The 17,511-nt window shown below is 28.1% G+C and overlaps 1 protein-coding gene across 1 annotated transcript; it reads left to right on the top strand.

Annotated features, from left to right (window-relative positions):
• The first annotated feature begins 7,027 nt into the window (after positions 1–7,027).
• On the top strand, positions 7,028–7,877 carry LOC119684206. Its single transcript, XM_038098197.1, has 3 exons — positions 7,028–7,106; positions 7,162–7,527; positions 7,582–7,877. The coding sequence occupies exons 1-3, from the start codon at positions 7,092–7,094 to the stop codon at positions 7,831–7,833; spliced, it is 633 nt and encodes a 210-aa protein (XP_037954125.1). The 5' UTR covers positions 7,028–7,091; the 3' UTR covers positions 7,834–7,877.
• The last annotated feature ends 9,634 nt before the right edge of the window (positions 7,878–17,511 follow it).

The following is a 17,511-nucleotide window of genomic DNA, read 5'->3' as shown; positions in this document are numbered from 1 at the left end:
TTTTTTCTGATTGAAATAATAATATAATTTTTTGCTTTTGAAAATATTTATATTCAATTTAAATTGAATTACAATATTTCCGCTTAGTAGCTGCCACTTTGTGTAAATGCAGACAAAATTAATTTGCCAATACAAAAGATTTACTGACCAAAATGGGCTTAATAACGCCACGAGTATGTAATCATACGGCAGGGGGTAAACATATGAAAACACAATGTTTCAATAGATATTTGCTTAAGCCGAATTGTATTTTTATTATTGTGGCATGTATATTTACGTGACTCGAATCCGATTAACTACACATTGGAGTAAATACATTGGACTAGATAAAAGTTCTATTTATGTTTAATAAAAGGTAATTATTTTCATATATGGTATGGGTTTGTAAAACTATAAAATTAATAAAAAGTGTTTAAAAAAATGTCAATATTTAACCATTAAAATGTTTTCACTTTTCTGAAATGTTTGAAAAATGCAAAAGAGTAAAAAATTAAATCAACAGATTGAATTAAAATGAATCATAAAGCAGAATAATAAATCAAATTTATGATTACACCACTTAAATTTATGGCGAATACAAAAATAATTAGATTCTTCACACATTATTCAATATGTCAACAAGGAAATAAATCGTAATTAATTCAATAATAAATTCATAAATATCTTGTGCGTATAACACGATACATACATCTTTTATACGTACTTATAAGTTAAAGGAAATCATTTAATTTGTAACCAATATTAAGCCAATAATGTGAAGATATAATAGCTTTAATTGCATTTTGTGGGATTAATTTCAAAATTTATTAGCTGTAAACTATTTTTGCTTCAAGATAAATAGCATTATCATGAGTTCAAAGTTATATATGCAACGCATTGCTTGCATATATGTACGTATAATCCATACTCATATAGTACAATATGAAACCAAGATGTCCTTCATACTTTCATACTAGTACTTCCCTACCAATGAACTTATTCGAAACCATTACCAGCCAAACAGGCTTACTGACTCATGGTTAGTGTATTTGAATCAACAAAATGGAAAACTGTTAACAACATATGCGCTATTGAGCATAGCTATCGGCACCATATTAAGCAATTCCAGGACAACAGCAACAACTATGCCAACAACAATAGGAAATGCACAAACCTGCCAGCTACAGTAAGAAAAGCAAAAATAAAAATAATTTCAATGAAAATCGATTTCATTTAACAATTTGCTTTATTGGCACAAAAGAATTTATTTTTCCTGTTTGATGTTTTGCTTTTTAGCTTCAGGATAACTTAAAGAAAAATTGAAAAAAAAGAACAAAAATAATAAAAATAATTACATCCTATTTTTTAAAATCTTTTTTCCATTTCGACCATTGCAGTTTATGGATGGAAAATTAGTTTTATCACAGTTTGTACGAATACATTGAGCTCTGCAAATAAGTCGAGCACAAAATCTAAAATTTTTGAAATTACTAAATCCTATTTTACCTTACTGTATTCCATATAAAAGCGATGTTATAATAAAGTATTCTTGTATGTATTGTGTGTCACATGAAAAGTAGTTATTCAGATATACACTCTATAAGGCGCATATAAATGCAGATGTAATAATATTTGTAATACTCATATGACAACGCAGTATCATTTTAACCTATCAGTATTATAGATATTTCGTAAGAATATCTAATCATAAGATTTTGATTTCCTTTAAATTGACGAAAAATACCACATTTATGTGAATTACTGAACTGTACAAACTTTATCATCATTATTATGCATTATTCAGAAGTTATTCACTATCAGCAACTTCTCTCTCTTCATAATGTCATAAGTATAGAAAAAAATTCTTAAGCGAAAACGGTATCTGAAAGAAAGAGGTTATAGGAAGAAGACAAAAGCGAAGATAATTTTATGTACCGCACTGATGGATATCCATATGGCGCCATAGCTAATAAAGCCCTCCCTTCAAGATGTATATGTCGATCCATTGCTTCCTTGCAAAACCATATCGACACCTATTGCAATGCAGCTAACATCTGTGAGGTCGAATACAAACGTGAACTTATAGCACTCCACACAGATGCAGTATACTTCTAAGTTAACTCACAGCAAGCTTCTCAAGAGGCCTCCGCCTGTTATTTCTCAGGAAGAACGACGTTTCCCCCGTACAGCACAAACTGTCCTAGCTCTATTGAGATCAGGGTATAACCATGTGCTAAACAGTTACTTGTCACGCATAAACACGTCTATTTTCAATGTGTGCCCAAACTGCAGCTCTACGCCCATGACGTCGCCCGTCTGTTTTCTTGTACCTCTACGCATATGAATCTAAGTCCAATTGACTTTTACACTCACCATCTAGAAGTGGCTATATTCATGCAGCTGAACCTAGCTTAGTTTAAAGTATATACTCCCTTCCCCTACCCTTTTTTCCTCTATCCTTAACCCAAACACCACCCATTCACGTCCCAACCCGAGCATTCGTCTTTTATTCCTTAAATGTTATCTGCTTTTCAGATCCTGGCGGGCTACAACAGCAAAAAAATCATTTAATCGGTGGGGTAATTAGCTTGAGAACACTGGAAGTTTTCGAGAAAAATAATTTATGATCCTTTATAAGTTGGCGACAACTACCACATCCGAATAAATCACGAGCTGTACGGACTTTATTATGATATTAATATAACTCACAGCGAATTAATATGGCATCGCTGGATTAGCTCCAACGAAAAAGATATTTGAGTCGGTAGTTGGGGAAAGACCGCGTAAAGGTAAACCGATGGAGCACTTACTGGACTTATTGTACGAGACAGAAGAAGCGCGCACGGAGCAGAAGCGACTGGAAAGACAGTTAAGTTAAGTTAAGTAAGAAAGTAAGTAATTAGGTTGAGGGAATACTAACCGCACATGATGTATGAGAAAGAAAAGACTAAACTCGGAATTGCTTGTGAAGTTTATTTAAGATATTATATTTATTATATTACTATTATAAGTTATTATTTATTGTATTAGCTACAATGCATAAACACTAAATTTATTGAATTCATATCAACCAACTTTCAAAAATAGTTCTGATATTACATCTTTACAGATCTTAGATAAATATGACCTGAAAAAAAGACAGTAAAATTTAAATATGTTAGTTTTTCAAAACTAAATGTTTAGATACATTCCATAACACATATGTTATACGTCTACTTAAAACTGACAAAAGGAAATTAAGTATTTTGAAACCAATAAATACAGTCTCAAAAAATTATTTATAAATAAATTAATACAAGAATTATTTCCAAGACCACTGATAATGGGTATTTGACAATACTCGAAACAGCCGTACGGACAGCCAAAAATTCAATTAATTCAAATAATATAAAAAAGAATTTTTGTTGTTGTAGTTCACTACTTTTCAAAAACCTCTTTATGAAATAGTTTATATTTTTTTATTATCTCACTGTAAGTTATAAATATCGATTTTAAAATTAATTATATAACATTTTCTTATATATTTTAATTAGGGTGGCTTATTTAAATTAACTTATTTTCCTATAATTTCTATTAATCACATCCAATTTCGTAAAAATAAAATCTATAATATTTTATATGTTTTATATTAATCATACCCTATTCTGTAGCATAATTATCTATTATTTCATTTTCGTCAAAATATATGACAATATTATATTATTTTTTTGATTGAATCTTTTGAATACAATTACTTTATTGGCCTTTATTATGTAGATTGAAATCATATCTACTGTAAATAAAAATCACAACCCTGACATTAACAAAAATCCCTTAATCACAAAAATACAACTATTTTAATAATTAATTCATATGAATTATAAATTAAATTTTCTATCACATGTTTTTAGATAATTTATATTCAAATTACTTCAAAGTTATTGATTTATTTAAATTACAAAGAAAATACTTAAATTTTTCCATGGCATTGAAATACCAAAGTCCGAAGGGCTAATAATTAGCTTACAACCAAACTGAGTAAATATGTTAGAACTTTGAACATATGTTAGAACATAAATTATTTCTTTATTGAGTCTATGTGACTTTTTTAAGCTTATTTAATACTGTCTGATATGTTTTTTATTGTGTTTATTTTATTAAATTCTTACATTCACATACTTTTGTATACAAATGCGACAGAAGTATTCATTCATTCTATTTTGTTTTTTATTTACTACAATAAACAAAACTTTTCAACATTTATTCATTCATGTCAAAATGTAATCGATAATAAGGACATCCGTCCTCATTCATCGTGCCAAAGCAGTCCAAATTATTGAAGGATAATAAACTCTAAACATTTCATATTCAGCAATGCCTAAAAGGATACAAAAACCATGCCAAAAAAAGGCTTTTGTGTTTGGTCGTCTACAGTCGTTTTGATTATATATATATACAGAAATGTTCAAAAATTGTTTAAATTTTCTGATAGTCTAACAGACAGGGCCGTATTAAAATGCTTTACGGCCCTACGCATTTTCTTCTTATGAAGCTATCTGCTATATCTACTGCTATATATAATTGTCCAAAAGAAATGTAAAGTGTTCTAATTAAAAATCTTTTCAGAATAGACAGTGTGAGAGGACTATTATAAAAAGTATTTCCTAAACTTTTGCATTATTTTGTTGTCTTTGCGATGATCTGGTCCTGCTGGTGGATAAAATAATATTTGTAATGTTGTATGAATGTCTGCTAAAATACGAGACTTTTAAATTTTATATTTTTCTATAAAAAAAAACTTTTATAAGCTAATATTTAAAAAAAACTCTATTTTTAGATTTTACTTTTAAAGGATTTCTAAAAAAGAGATTTAATTTTGAACTTTCAACATCTACTCAATTTAATCGTTTAATATAATAAAATTTACACAAGTACGTAAAATTTTAAAATATTCAATAAATTTTATTTTAAATTAAAAACAGTAGTTTTTTTTTTAAAAATATACCTTTATCCTTAAATAATTGCGCTCCCAACTTAGTTAATCCTTCAAACAAGCAAAGGATTCACATATGCATTGCTTTAAGCACTTTTGCTATTTCACATTTTATCTGCTCAAAGGCATTGAATTTTATTTTGTTGAGTAAAACATTGTCAGGTTTCCCGGCAGAGCTTATCATTTCTCTCAGAATTCAGTCACTGGAGTATAAGCAACAAAATAAATGCAACTTGGACACGCAAATTTTAGAAAATATTTTTTTATTTAATCCCATTTTTTTTCTAAGCTCTAAAGTGGTAACATTTTCACAAAAACTGCAAATGTGAAAAATAAGAAAGTCATACATTGTATGGCACTAGCATACAATTTATTTTGTAGATACAACTTAAGTAACGTTTTGATAAAACCATAAAATCTTTTTTATATTTGAAATGTTTATATAAAAGTTTCTTCAAAAATTTTTAACCCTAACGGCACTTTTATTCGTCAATTAATATTCTGCTACTAGCATTGCCATTACTGTCGTTGGGAATTATATTTTTATTTATTTCATTTTTTAACTACATCATGCATACATTTTAGTTAAGTTGAGGACTTAACATATGCATGTAAAATATATGAGCACAAGAAGCATAAATTTTACAAAAAACAACAAATTTACAACAACACTGATGTTGTCTTGTGTTCGGTTAGATTTTGCATTTATATACAAAATTCATAAAAATTGATATTGCAAAATTATAAAGTAAGGAATGCTTGACGTTACAAATTAATATGTATATATATATATATATATATATATATATCATATGTATATATATACATATGTATATTAACTGAAATTTAGCCACGTAGCCAAAAGATACTTAACTGGTAGAAATTACAAATTGAAATTAATTAACGTCATGAATGTTTAAAAAAAATGTTTTTAAATTTCTGATATTTTTTGAAAGACTCCTTTTCAAATTAATTTTTGGTCGCAAAAATAGTTGAACTTAATTAATTAATAAAAATATAAAAAAAAGGATCGATTATTAATATAAAAAAAAAATAATGTATTAATAAATTTTAATAAATTTTTTGTATACCGCGATGTATCGGTAAATGCAATGAGTCCCCTTGTACCTGAAATGCTATAAAGGTATAAATAATTAATAAAGTATTAATAACATATTGCAATCCAAATAAAGTAAGCAAGATAGAAATTGTATTAATTATATATAGGCAATAATACAATAACTCACTTTCCATTGATTTTTTCAAACAATAATGTATAAGACAGATTAATTCTTGACTAGGTGTTGTACCCTACGATTCTCACTCTCATAGCCATAGCGAATATGACCATGAGTGTAGAATGTACTGGTCATTACGAGCGCTATTTGGAAGCACTATAAATTTAATCATCTTACTACCTTACTGACACAAAATAGTAATTTGTTCAATTTAGTCATAATTTACTTCCACGTTCACACAGCATTTATGTCATTTTCAACAATCAAGAAATCAATTCAAATTTGTGAGTTGTTGTTGTGGTTTCTTGAGTTAGTGCTATTGCACACTTTTACTCTTTTGTGGCTGGGGGACTTATGCCTTCCCCACACTAAGCTTTAACTATACTGGAATTCATATCGTTTATTAATCGTTTAACTGATAACGAACCGTAAGTCAGCATATCTTCCTGTGGGTCCTGAGCCGGACTTGAAGTTTGTTAGACCGAGGTTGGGCAGCGTATCAACTTTTGTGAATAATTTTAGGGCTATGTGTCTGATATATTTTGTCACGGAGTTGATGCTTAGATCTCTGTACATGTCTGTTGTTCTTATATACCATGAAATCTTAAATAGTTTTTTATAGCCAGGTTTTGTGTCAGTTTCTGAGATATTAAAAAAAAATTTTTTTCAGTTTTCATAAATAATTTGTTAGTTGAATTTATAATCATATGAGTACATATTCTCGTAGATGTATACAAACTCTATTTTGAAAACCCAGTAGCACAAATAGATTTAAAAATTTGTCAGTTTTGGAAAAATCGTTAAATTTATTTAAAATTATCATTTAATTAAAATTTTTGAAGTTTAAATTTTGCTACAAGTACAAAGTTATACTTATTAAGTTTCAAATAAATTTTGTCAATATGAATTCTCATCAGGTAAATTTTTTTTCCTTTCTTTAAAAGAAAAATAAAAAAATATGTATAATATTAGAAAAACAAGACCTTGGATGAGCTGGTGGGAGAATTGTTCTTAACAGAAGATCCAACAAATGTTATAGATGTAGAAATGAAAAGTCCAATACATATTGAGTCACAGGTTCTTGCTACTGGAGATTTCAAATCTGATCTACAAGACATAGGAGCAACTTTTTTCAACCCATCAACAACAAAACCAATGCAACTTTCCCAACACGAATACGATTACATAAATATGTTGGAAAATGAAAAAGAAGAAGAAACATATCAAAAATCATTGAAAAACCAGATGGTAATAGAACAAAACCAACTACTGGATGCTTTTTCAATTGATGGCTTAGAAAAAGAAGAATATTATCCTGAACGTGAACCAAAGCAAGAGGTATTTAACAATTTATCACAAATAAACAAAATAATAAATTTAAGTTCACAACAGTCAGTTTTGGAATCCTGCGAAGAAGTGATTCGTGGAGATAATGACATTTTAAAAAATAATTTTACTTACAATTTTCAACGTGCATCTGGTGGAAAATGTAAAGTAATAAAAAAACTTCTAGATAATGGGGAAACTGTATACAGATTTGTGGATATTAATATGGAAAAACGTATTGTTGAACACCTCTGGTTTAAGGAAAGTGAATATATAGGAAAAACCACTTATGACATAAAAACTGGACAACAAATTTAATAACAAAATACGTGACTGACAAAATAAACATATAATAAATTAAAAGTGCACTATAAAACAAAGTAATAATATATCACTTTTGTAATATTTAAATTAAAATGTTGAATTGAGTTAGTTCGATGAAAAATTGTTTATTTTTGCTAGATTTAAGAAATTGTTCAATAATATATTTCATTAATTTAATTATTAATTACTCTGTCTTTTTGAAGAAAATATTTTTTAAAAATAAACACCTAATAAGTTAACTATGGTCATAGTAAACTATTATAAACTAAGAGGGTGCTTTCGAAACAGAAACTGCACTGAATACCCAGTATTCAGTCAGACAAGAGTTTAAGGGCATAATATACGAAAACATGATATCCAACGTATACATCTAAATGCTATTCTGCTCGTAAATTAGAACAAAAATAGTGTGACAGGAAAGCGCACGCTGCGGTAGATTAACGGGGTGACTATAAAAGACATATTACAAAACACTTTTATTTAGGTTATTAACACATTATCACCTCTGCTATAGACATGTAATGAAAAAACTAGAAAACTATGATGTGAAAATATGGTTGCAGATAAAACGAATAAGACAGGCTCAAATGGTCTACCGAAATCTTTTAAAAATACCATACAAAGCGACACATGATGCAAGAGGATATAACATATATAGAAAAAAACAACCTAGTGAGAGCTGAATTTAAATAGGATAAAACCACAAAAATATAAAGAGAAGATTATTAAATCTAATATATTAGAATTCAAAACATACTGAACAGATTTCTATAGAAGTAACAGAAATATTTTGGTGCTTTTAATAATTGTAAGTTGAACTTATTCAATTTACATGGAGATCTCATATGAGTTTGTTTAATCTGTATAAATAACAGGAATTGAATTATTAAAATTATTTCAAGTCATTTATATAAAACTTGAGAAGTATCAAATTGAACAAAATCTGGTTGGTACGGTAGATATTGTATAAGCTGATAGAGTATTTTATCCAATATTGCTGTTACAATTCCTGACAAATGAGCTGATGTCTTGTCATGGTTTAAAACGATCCCATAATATTATTTGCCCACAGTTATGCATTGTGCAATCCAAAAGAAAAATCAGTTTCCCAATGCTAAAACTCTTTTGTGAATTTTTTTGAGCATATGCATTAGAAAAAGATCAATGTTTCAACTATGATGAAACAATATCTCTTTTCCAGTTAAGATATTTTATTGAAATATTTACGAACACATCTTAGCAGAAATTACACAAGTATGTTTTTAATAAACTACGAGTAAACGCGGTAATCCATCTTGCTTACAAATTTTTCATATATAAATGCTCTTTAAAAATATTACTATAGAATGTGTTCATGGCACTCATTTCAGATATTTACTATATCAACAATCTTGTATTACTTTATTTGACTATCTTCTATCACTGTATTATGAGCAATATGAAGACTTTCCAATTCGGATCATGAGTATGGGCCTGCACGCAGGTTATACCCCATAGACTTATAAGGGATCCTTTCCGAAACAGCGCGAAAACGATCCCGGAGGAGAAACCCCGAAAAAGAAGAAGAAGTATTTTAGTTCGTAGTAAGTATTAGTTGAACACATCATTCCGGCGACGGTCGGTTTGACGGTGCATAAAGTTTTCCACAAAAAAAAAATCTCTGCATCATGTATTTTTTCCACCACAACGAGTTATTACTTCACTTAGGCGCCCTAAGCGCCTTTTTTTAATAGTTTAGATAACAACGAAACTTGATAAATCTCTTTTAAACCATTCTATATGATGCTACAGAGTTTCCATATAGTTTGACATGCTTTCTTTAAGTTAGAGAAGATTTTTTTCAGCCCTTTATTAACAAATGAAATTCTTTCTCTATTTTTACAAATTTACCAAACCTTGTATGTCTCCAGAAGATTACAAAGCGGAAAAACAAACAGATGAAGTATTAAAAGACAATAATATTTATAACAAAAATATTTAAATATATATATATTTAATATATTTATTTAGTGTAGCTATTACGGACTTATTAGGCAACCCTTGTATATCCGCCTTATTTATAGTAGATAGGAAACAATCGTAATATAATTAAAACTAACCACGCGTGGAAATGGATTACAAATAGTTTCAAATATTTTATTTATATAAAAAAAATGTCAATACTACAAAAATAAACTTAGTCACCATAACATTTTGGAAACGAGAATTCCATTAAAACTTATCCCATAAAAGGTAGTAATAATATTAAATTCAGTCACTTTAAACGAATGCAACAAGTGGCTTAAAAGTGCTTGCATAACAATCAATATTTTATACTAAAAATAGGCAAAAGGCTTCAAGTTCGCGCATTAAAGAGTACCCAAGCGCCCGTACCTATAAATTGGCTTCAACAATTTGCTAAGTGGGCACAACAAACGTTGAAGGCCCAACATAAAAACTACAAACAAACTATAGAGAAAGAAAAGTCATAACAAAAAAAAAAGTCACAGAAAATTTGCGACACTGACACTCTGAAACTGTCTAACAATTCCATTTTATGGCGTTTACTCGTACCACCGGAAATGGTGGAACGGTCGCCTTAAACTATACAAAATGTTTTAAATTGTATACGCTCGCTTTGTTTGTTCCATACAATTTTCAAGGAACGTTTAATTGAGGAAAAGGACTACAAAACTTAAAGTAGAATTTTTAAAGAACTTTTTTCCGCGTACGCTGCGGAATGATAAAGCTGAAATTTATTACTTAAACGGAAATGTTAAACAACGTTTACTAGGAGTAGTTGTAATTAATTAGGATTCTTTTAATTTGCATTTACCTTGATTGATTTATATTATAATTATATATAGTATGTATATTAGGGTTTAATTTATTTTAGTACTAATCGAACTTCAATGTACTTGAACTCTTTATTCGCCACAAATATTAAGTATTTAGTTAAGAGTTTGTATATTTATTTGTATTTATATATATTTTATTGATAGTATCATCAATTGTTTGAATTTATATGGATACATACTAGTCAGGGGCACGTCACTATTCTATCACGCAATGCTGCACTTATTTGCTTTATTTACCTACTAACAAACAGACATTTAGATAGACATTCAGTTTGATAGATACACGTGCTTGGTAAGCTTACTGAAATGTAGAAATTGTTAAAGTATATAATAAAGTATCAATGGAATTCACATATCAAGATATTCAATTCAGTTCTTTTGTCTTCGTTTTCTGTCTCTGATGATATTGATTTGTTATTTTCAATTTACACAAAATCAAAAATAGCGAAAACACACGAAATGAGACATGCGAAAGTTGAATAAATTCTCAGTATTGAACATAAAATAAATTGCATTGCAATGACTTGAATTGTAAATTTCCTTTAAAAATACATACTTCAATTGTTTTTATCATTATAATAAAGCTTTTTATTCGGCGAAGTTAATGATAACCATAATGGATTTAGACCATATATAAACAAATTTGTTTTACGAAAAATAAAAACATGTAGAGTTGGAGATATACTATAAAATATTAAGTGTTTTTGCAGTGCAGTGTAAACTATACCTTCGCTCTGAATACGCCACTGAAAAACATCATTACTGCATTGGCGTTGTGTATGTTATTTTACATTATTATTATTGTAAACTATGTTTTTTGTAACCTTAATTAGTAAGTACTGCTAGTTTCATAGTTAGCTGATATGAATAGTTCATACTTTAGTTTTAGTTACCTCCTTATAGTATAACATAGTTGTTTATAATCAAATAGTCTTTAGTTACTTACCACTAGTTTTATAGTTAGCTGATATGAATAGTTTATAATTTAGCTTGAGTTGCCTCTTTATAGAATAACATTGTTCTTTATAACCAATGTCTTATGTTATATGCTATGTTAGTTAACAAAATATATGAAGGCACTACGTAAAATGTAATATAAATAATCTATATTTAACTCAGTGTAAAGGACTATCTTGAAGAATATCTTGCTCTTCCATTACGCACTCCGCTCTACAACCGCAGCCACTATGTTATGATCCTATGCGTAGAGTTTATACCCAGCTAGACACTCTAAAAGTTTTCATCAACCCCATTCTAAATGAGTACTACCATGCTTTCCGGCTTTCTCAGCATTAACGGTACCATCTACAAAATGCGATTGTCCTATTCCGAAATAAAAAAAACATCCCCAGAAAAATATATTAACATCTAGAAACCGTATTTACTACCATCAATGGAAGAGCCTTTGTGGTATTGCAACTTTTTAATTTTTCAAAACGTTTCCGCTGTTTGCCACCGCACAAAATCGGTAATATTTTTATGCATAAACATTAATTGAAGAACCATTTCTGTCAAAAAAAAAACCTTTTTTTTATTGAAAGTAAAGAATTTCCCTGAAAAAGAAGGAATTCAAGTGCTTATGTGGCCAGATACCTGTCATCAGTGGTCTTTAAATTTTTTTTTACATTTAATTATTGGTAAATAATTTTTTTTGAGACTAGCCACTACTAAGGGTTGAACTCGTACCCTGACAAATTTTAAACTCAGAGTCAGTGTTAATTAGCAAACTGATCAAACTAGTACTTGACTTATATGTTTGTACTTGAAGTTTTGTTAATTTGCTATAAAAGTTCATTAACAAATTACCTTGCTTTTACTTCATTACGAAATCATAAAGCAGCTGTAGAATAATTGAATTAAATAATTATAGTTAATTTAAATTGTTAAATTTCAATTTTATTTCTTTATGGAGGAATTATTTTTGGCATGATTTAATATTATTCACAATTCACTACTGTTCCAAACCTCTTTATTAAATTCAATCGTTTCTATTAACTATGTAATTCTTTTTATAAACATTATAATAATAGCTTGCAATTATTTGCAGTTAATATAAAATATTTTTTTTTAATATAAAATAAGATATAGTATATGTTCTAAAATAAAACATTTATCAGATATATTTGTTCATGAAATTAATTCAAATATATATGTTATACATATATACAGGTATACATATAGCTCTACATTCTCTCTATATTTTAACCATGGAAAAATTCTTCAATCAAACATTGTGGAAGTTTAATTAACAGCGAAAAGGTGGTCATTCAAAGTGTGCTGTTTTCATTTTGTGGGTGTCACTGAGTTTTCAGATACATTTCAACTTTCATTACGAACGTTAAAATTTTTAGCTACCAAAAATGTGCCTAAAGAGCTTTAAACGATCCCAATTCAGCGAAGCATTAAAGTCAAAATATGCCCAAAGTTGCTGTTATGTTTATAACTTGCTTTACTCCAGCAATCAACTCAACCACAGCTACAAAACCACCTCCAAAAGCCATATTTAAACTGACTACGAACTGGAAATACTCGTACTTCGAAAGGAATTTAACACGGCCAGAAGTACGGAATACGGAAATTTGGCATAAACTTAAACTGCTGCTGACATTACCTGCAATTGTTAATTTAGTTTTACGCCATTTTAATGCCTTTTGACTTAATTTCTGTTTTGGGAATTAGTCTTTGGTAAAGTTCGTTTCTTATTTTCCACTACAAAACTGTGAATATTAAATATCACTCAACATCACGTGCAGGAAATTTAGTTAATAAATTCACATTATTTATTTGCTAAAATAACGCAAAGTTGAGATACTTGAACTTGCAAAACGCCATTTGACAAGAATGTAACTCAAGAGTCAAGTTCCATGCTCATGTTGCGTCTAACTTTCGACTGCTTTTTGATTCACTAATGCAGGATAATTCACTTCGTCACGAAGTGTTGACTTTGCTTTATCACACTAATTACTTTATTGGCATAAAATTATTTTCAGTCAACAATGTAAGTGAATGAGATAGTTTAGGAAATTTACAATAAAAATTGTAATGCACATGCAAAATACCATTACGTCTTTAACTAAATCTACTAAACCAAATAATATGTTGGAATCTAAATTAAAATAGATTTCATCTACTCAAAGATGAGAAGATGAAATTTCTTAATTGAATTTTATATGTAAACTCAAATTACCGTAATTACGCATCATTCGCATAAAAAGCATAGAAAGAGTATATTATGCCCACAAAGATATTTTTCTGAACGCATACATCATACGAAGAAAGAACAAAAATGGCTCTTCAATGAAATCCGCAAGATAACCGACAACTGGGTTGATCCAGACAAACATATTAGAACAAAACCATAATTTTTAAAATAAAGTAGACATGGATATAATGCACACCATACTAAAAATGAACGAAAATCCACAAGATAACCGTCAACTGGGCCGATCCAGACAAACGTATTATGTCTATTGTTGCACAGCGAATAGACCATTATAGAGATTTGTTTAGGTCTTATGCTCTAACTAATAAATAATATTATTTTTAAATCTTGTGTATAAATTGTATATAAATAATATTAAGATTTTATTAACGCACTGACAAAGATACCGGAGTCCAAATAACATATATTCCATATAAAGAGATTTCAAAAAGTAGTGAACTACAACAAAAAAAATTCTTTTTTATATTATTTTATTTATTAAATGAATTTTTGACTGATCATACAACTTTTTGGAATATTGCTAAAAACCCATCATCAGTGGTTTTGGAATTATTTCTTGTATTTAATAATTGGTTAATAATTTTTTGCTATTGCAAGTATCAAGAGTTGAACATATATCCTGCCAAATTTGAAGCTCAGAGCCAGAGATCATTAGCCAACTGACTCAAAGCTGTACTTGTCTGGAATGTTGGCACTTTGGAGTTTTTTTGTTAATTTACTGTGGAAGTTCATTAACAAATTACCTTGCTCTGTTATATTAGGACATATATTATTAGAAAAATTAGGTTTAATTATATTTATTTTTAATTGTTAAATTTCAATAGTATTCTTTTCTAGAGGCTTTATTTGTTGTATGTTTTTATATTATTCTTTCTTGTGTATAGAACCTAATCTACGATCGTAATACGAAGAGAGTTATGCTAATGTTATTCCACGATTCGCACTGGCAAGACCATATATTCCATATATATATTAAGTTAAAACTGATAAAATATTATTTTGCACACAACTTACATTAAATTTGTATAAATAATATCTAAATTTTTTAAGGAAATATCGAAAATTAAATCGAAGGAAATATCGAAAATTAAATACTATATAATACATTTAGCTCAAACAGATTAAGTGGGAATTTACATTTAATTTATATACAATATATATAAAAAATACAAAGATTTTTTCACACAGTAGGAAGCGACATCAGAGACTAAATAATATACATAATACATATGTGTTAAACATTTAGCTCACACAGATTACAGTCTAGACACACCTCCCTATAAGTCTATATATTGTTCAGCGCGTTTATCTATCTTTCTGTCTATATATTTATCTGTCTGTTTCAATTAGCTGAGTTTGGGTCTTGTGTCCATATTATTTGATATAAATAATACTTTATTAAATAAAATTAATAAAAAGTAATGTAAATAAAGAATATTGAAACTTTAGCAAAAGCAAAACTAGATTTTGATATTTTACTCTTAACTGAAACTGATACATACGACTACAATATTTTAAATAAAAATATCAATAATAAAAAAAAAAAAAAAAATTTATTAAATAATAAATAATTCACAGTATTTGTAATAAGATCTGTAATAAGATGCAAATGAAAAATATTTGAGAAAATTTTTCCATTCATATATAAAGAATACGTATCCATAACAAAGATTATATAAATTAAAATTTATTTCTTTATGAAAAATATATCAAATGACCCTCCAATTTATTTTATACAATTTTTTAATCCATCATGTTGAAAAAATGTTATTTTAAGAATAACTTCTTCACATTACTCTTTCCTTATCAAATGGTTTTTATTCGCTTTGCGAAATTTATTTGCTTAACGAAAGGACAAAATGAAGGGCTTCTGCTCAACTGGCTGTCAACCTGTCCTTTAACTTTTTAAGGAAAATGCCTAAAATTTGTATTTAAATTTAAGGTGAGATGAGAATATACGATATTAGGCAAATTTTATGGTTTCTAACTGTTACTATTTTTGACATTGAAAGACAGATAAAAATGTGTTTTTAATTTATTTTATCATTCTTTATCTGTGTGGGTTTACATGTTACGCTCAGTAGTGAGTTGACCTAAAAGAATGGTATAAATTCTCGGAAAAATTTTTTAAAGTACCTATAAAAAATATATTTTACATATTACACACAGAGTTCTCAATTTAGAATGTATTTAATTCAAAACTTATATGAATTAAATATTTTAAATAGTATCACATAAAATTGATATACCTAGTACAACTTTTCGGTTCGAAACGAGTAATTTCACAGAGATTAAAAAGAACTTATTGGCAGATTTGATGTTTTATCTGATGTACCTCAGAATTTTTGAATACTGACAAAAATTATTAGTTTAATTAACGCCTCTCCAATTATTCAAATATAAAGTAATGGAGCAGATTGCCCTTCTACTCTCATGTAATATTAATTTGATGTTATATCATGTTATAAAACAAGTCAATATGATTTTGAGAAGCGAAGATCAGGAATAGCTTTTCCGGTACATTTCTTTCCACCATTCACCTAAGTTCAAGTCTCCATGCAGACTCTTTTCTCTTTCTCATTTCAAAGAGTATTAAACAAAAAATACTTATAAAATTTATACCACTATTAACCTATTTATAATGTATTACGAAGAATTATGAATTTAAAAAGCTGAAGTGTAGCGGCTGTCCGATATCAAAACAATAATCTTTGTTGGTAAAAATTTGGTTATGTTATCTGAAAGATAACAGCACAGTTAATTAGATCTGTAAATAAAAATAAGATGGTTTCAGCGATAAAAGCAAACTAAATAAAGTTGACCAATGTAGATACAAGAATTTTTAAATTCAAAATTGCAAAATCAAGGCTATTGAAACCAATCCAATATTAAAGCTGGATTGACAAATGTTGTATTAGCCTTTGGACAGCTCATATGCAATCCAAACTCCTGTCAACAACAATATACGATCAGTGTTTTCGTCACATTTGAAAATCCAATGTGCGATCAGTGGTTTTCTAGGGTTTTGAGATTTGGACGCAAACAGCAATGCATGTCTTCAATGCATTCCCAAAATTAAGTAACCCCACACAATCAGTAATTTCGATCAGTTTTAACGATGCAATATAAAAATGGCGTCCTTTATATTCTAAAATTCTAAGGCATTAAAGGAATTGAATTGAAAATACTTCAGGAAAACTAACTTATAAAACTACATCCTTGGCGTCAAGGCAATAGACACAGAGAACTGCATAAAAAACCGGGATATATAAAGAGAAGAATAAACTAAAAAGAGAGAATAAAATAAAGCAATATTTATTTTATTTTATTTTATTTTATTTTATTTTATTTTATTTTATTTTATTTTATTTTATTTTATTTTATTTTATTTTATTTTATTTTATTTTATTTTATTTTATTTTATTTTATTTTATTTTATTTTATTTGTTTGAAATGACAATAAAGAAAAACTAAAATTAATAATTTTCTCGTATATTACTTTTTATCTTTAAAAATATAATATTAAACTTAAATAAAATTTTTAAAAATGTCAGCTACAGATATTCCATTCAATTTTAGACAACAATTTTAGAACGTAGTTTAAATTCCATG

Source organism: Teleopsis dalmanni, chromosome 2, assembly GCF_002237135.1.
Source record: "Teleopsis dalmanni isolate 2A chromosome 2, ASM223713v2, whole genome shotgun sequence".
In the NCBI taxonomy this organism is placed as follows: Eukaryota; Metazoa; Arthropoda; class Insecta; order Diptera; family Diopsidae; genus Teleopsis; species Teleopsis dalmanni.
This window is presented reverse-complemented; position numbering and strand designations above follow the sequence as displayed.

What these genes read in the sequence shown, in the direction of transcription:
- LOC119684206 (XM_038098197.1), top strand. An exon ending in AACGTGAACCAAAGCAAGAG is followed by an intron (nt 7,528 to 7,581) that starts GTATTTAACAAT and finishes AGTTCACAACAG; the next exon opens with TCAGTTTTGGAATCCTGCGA.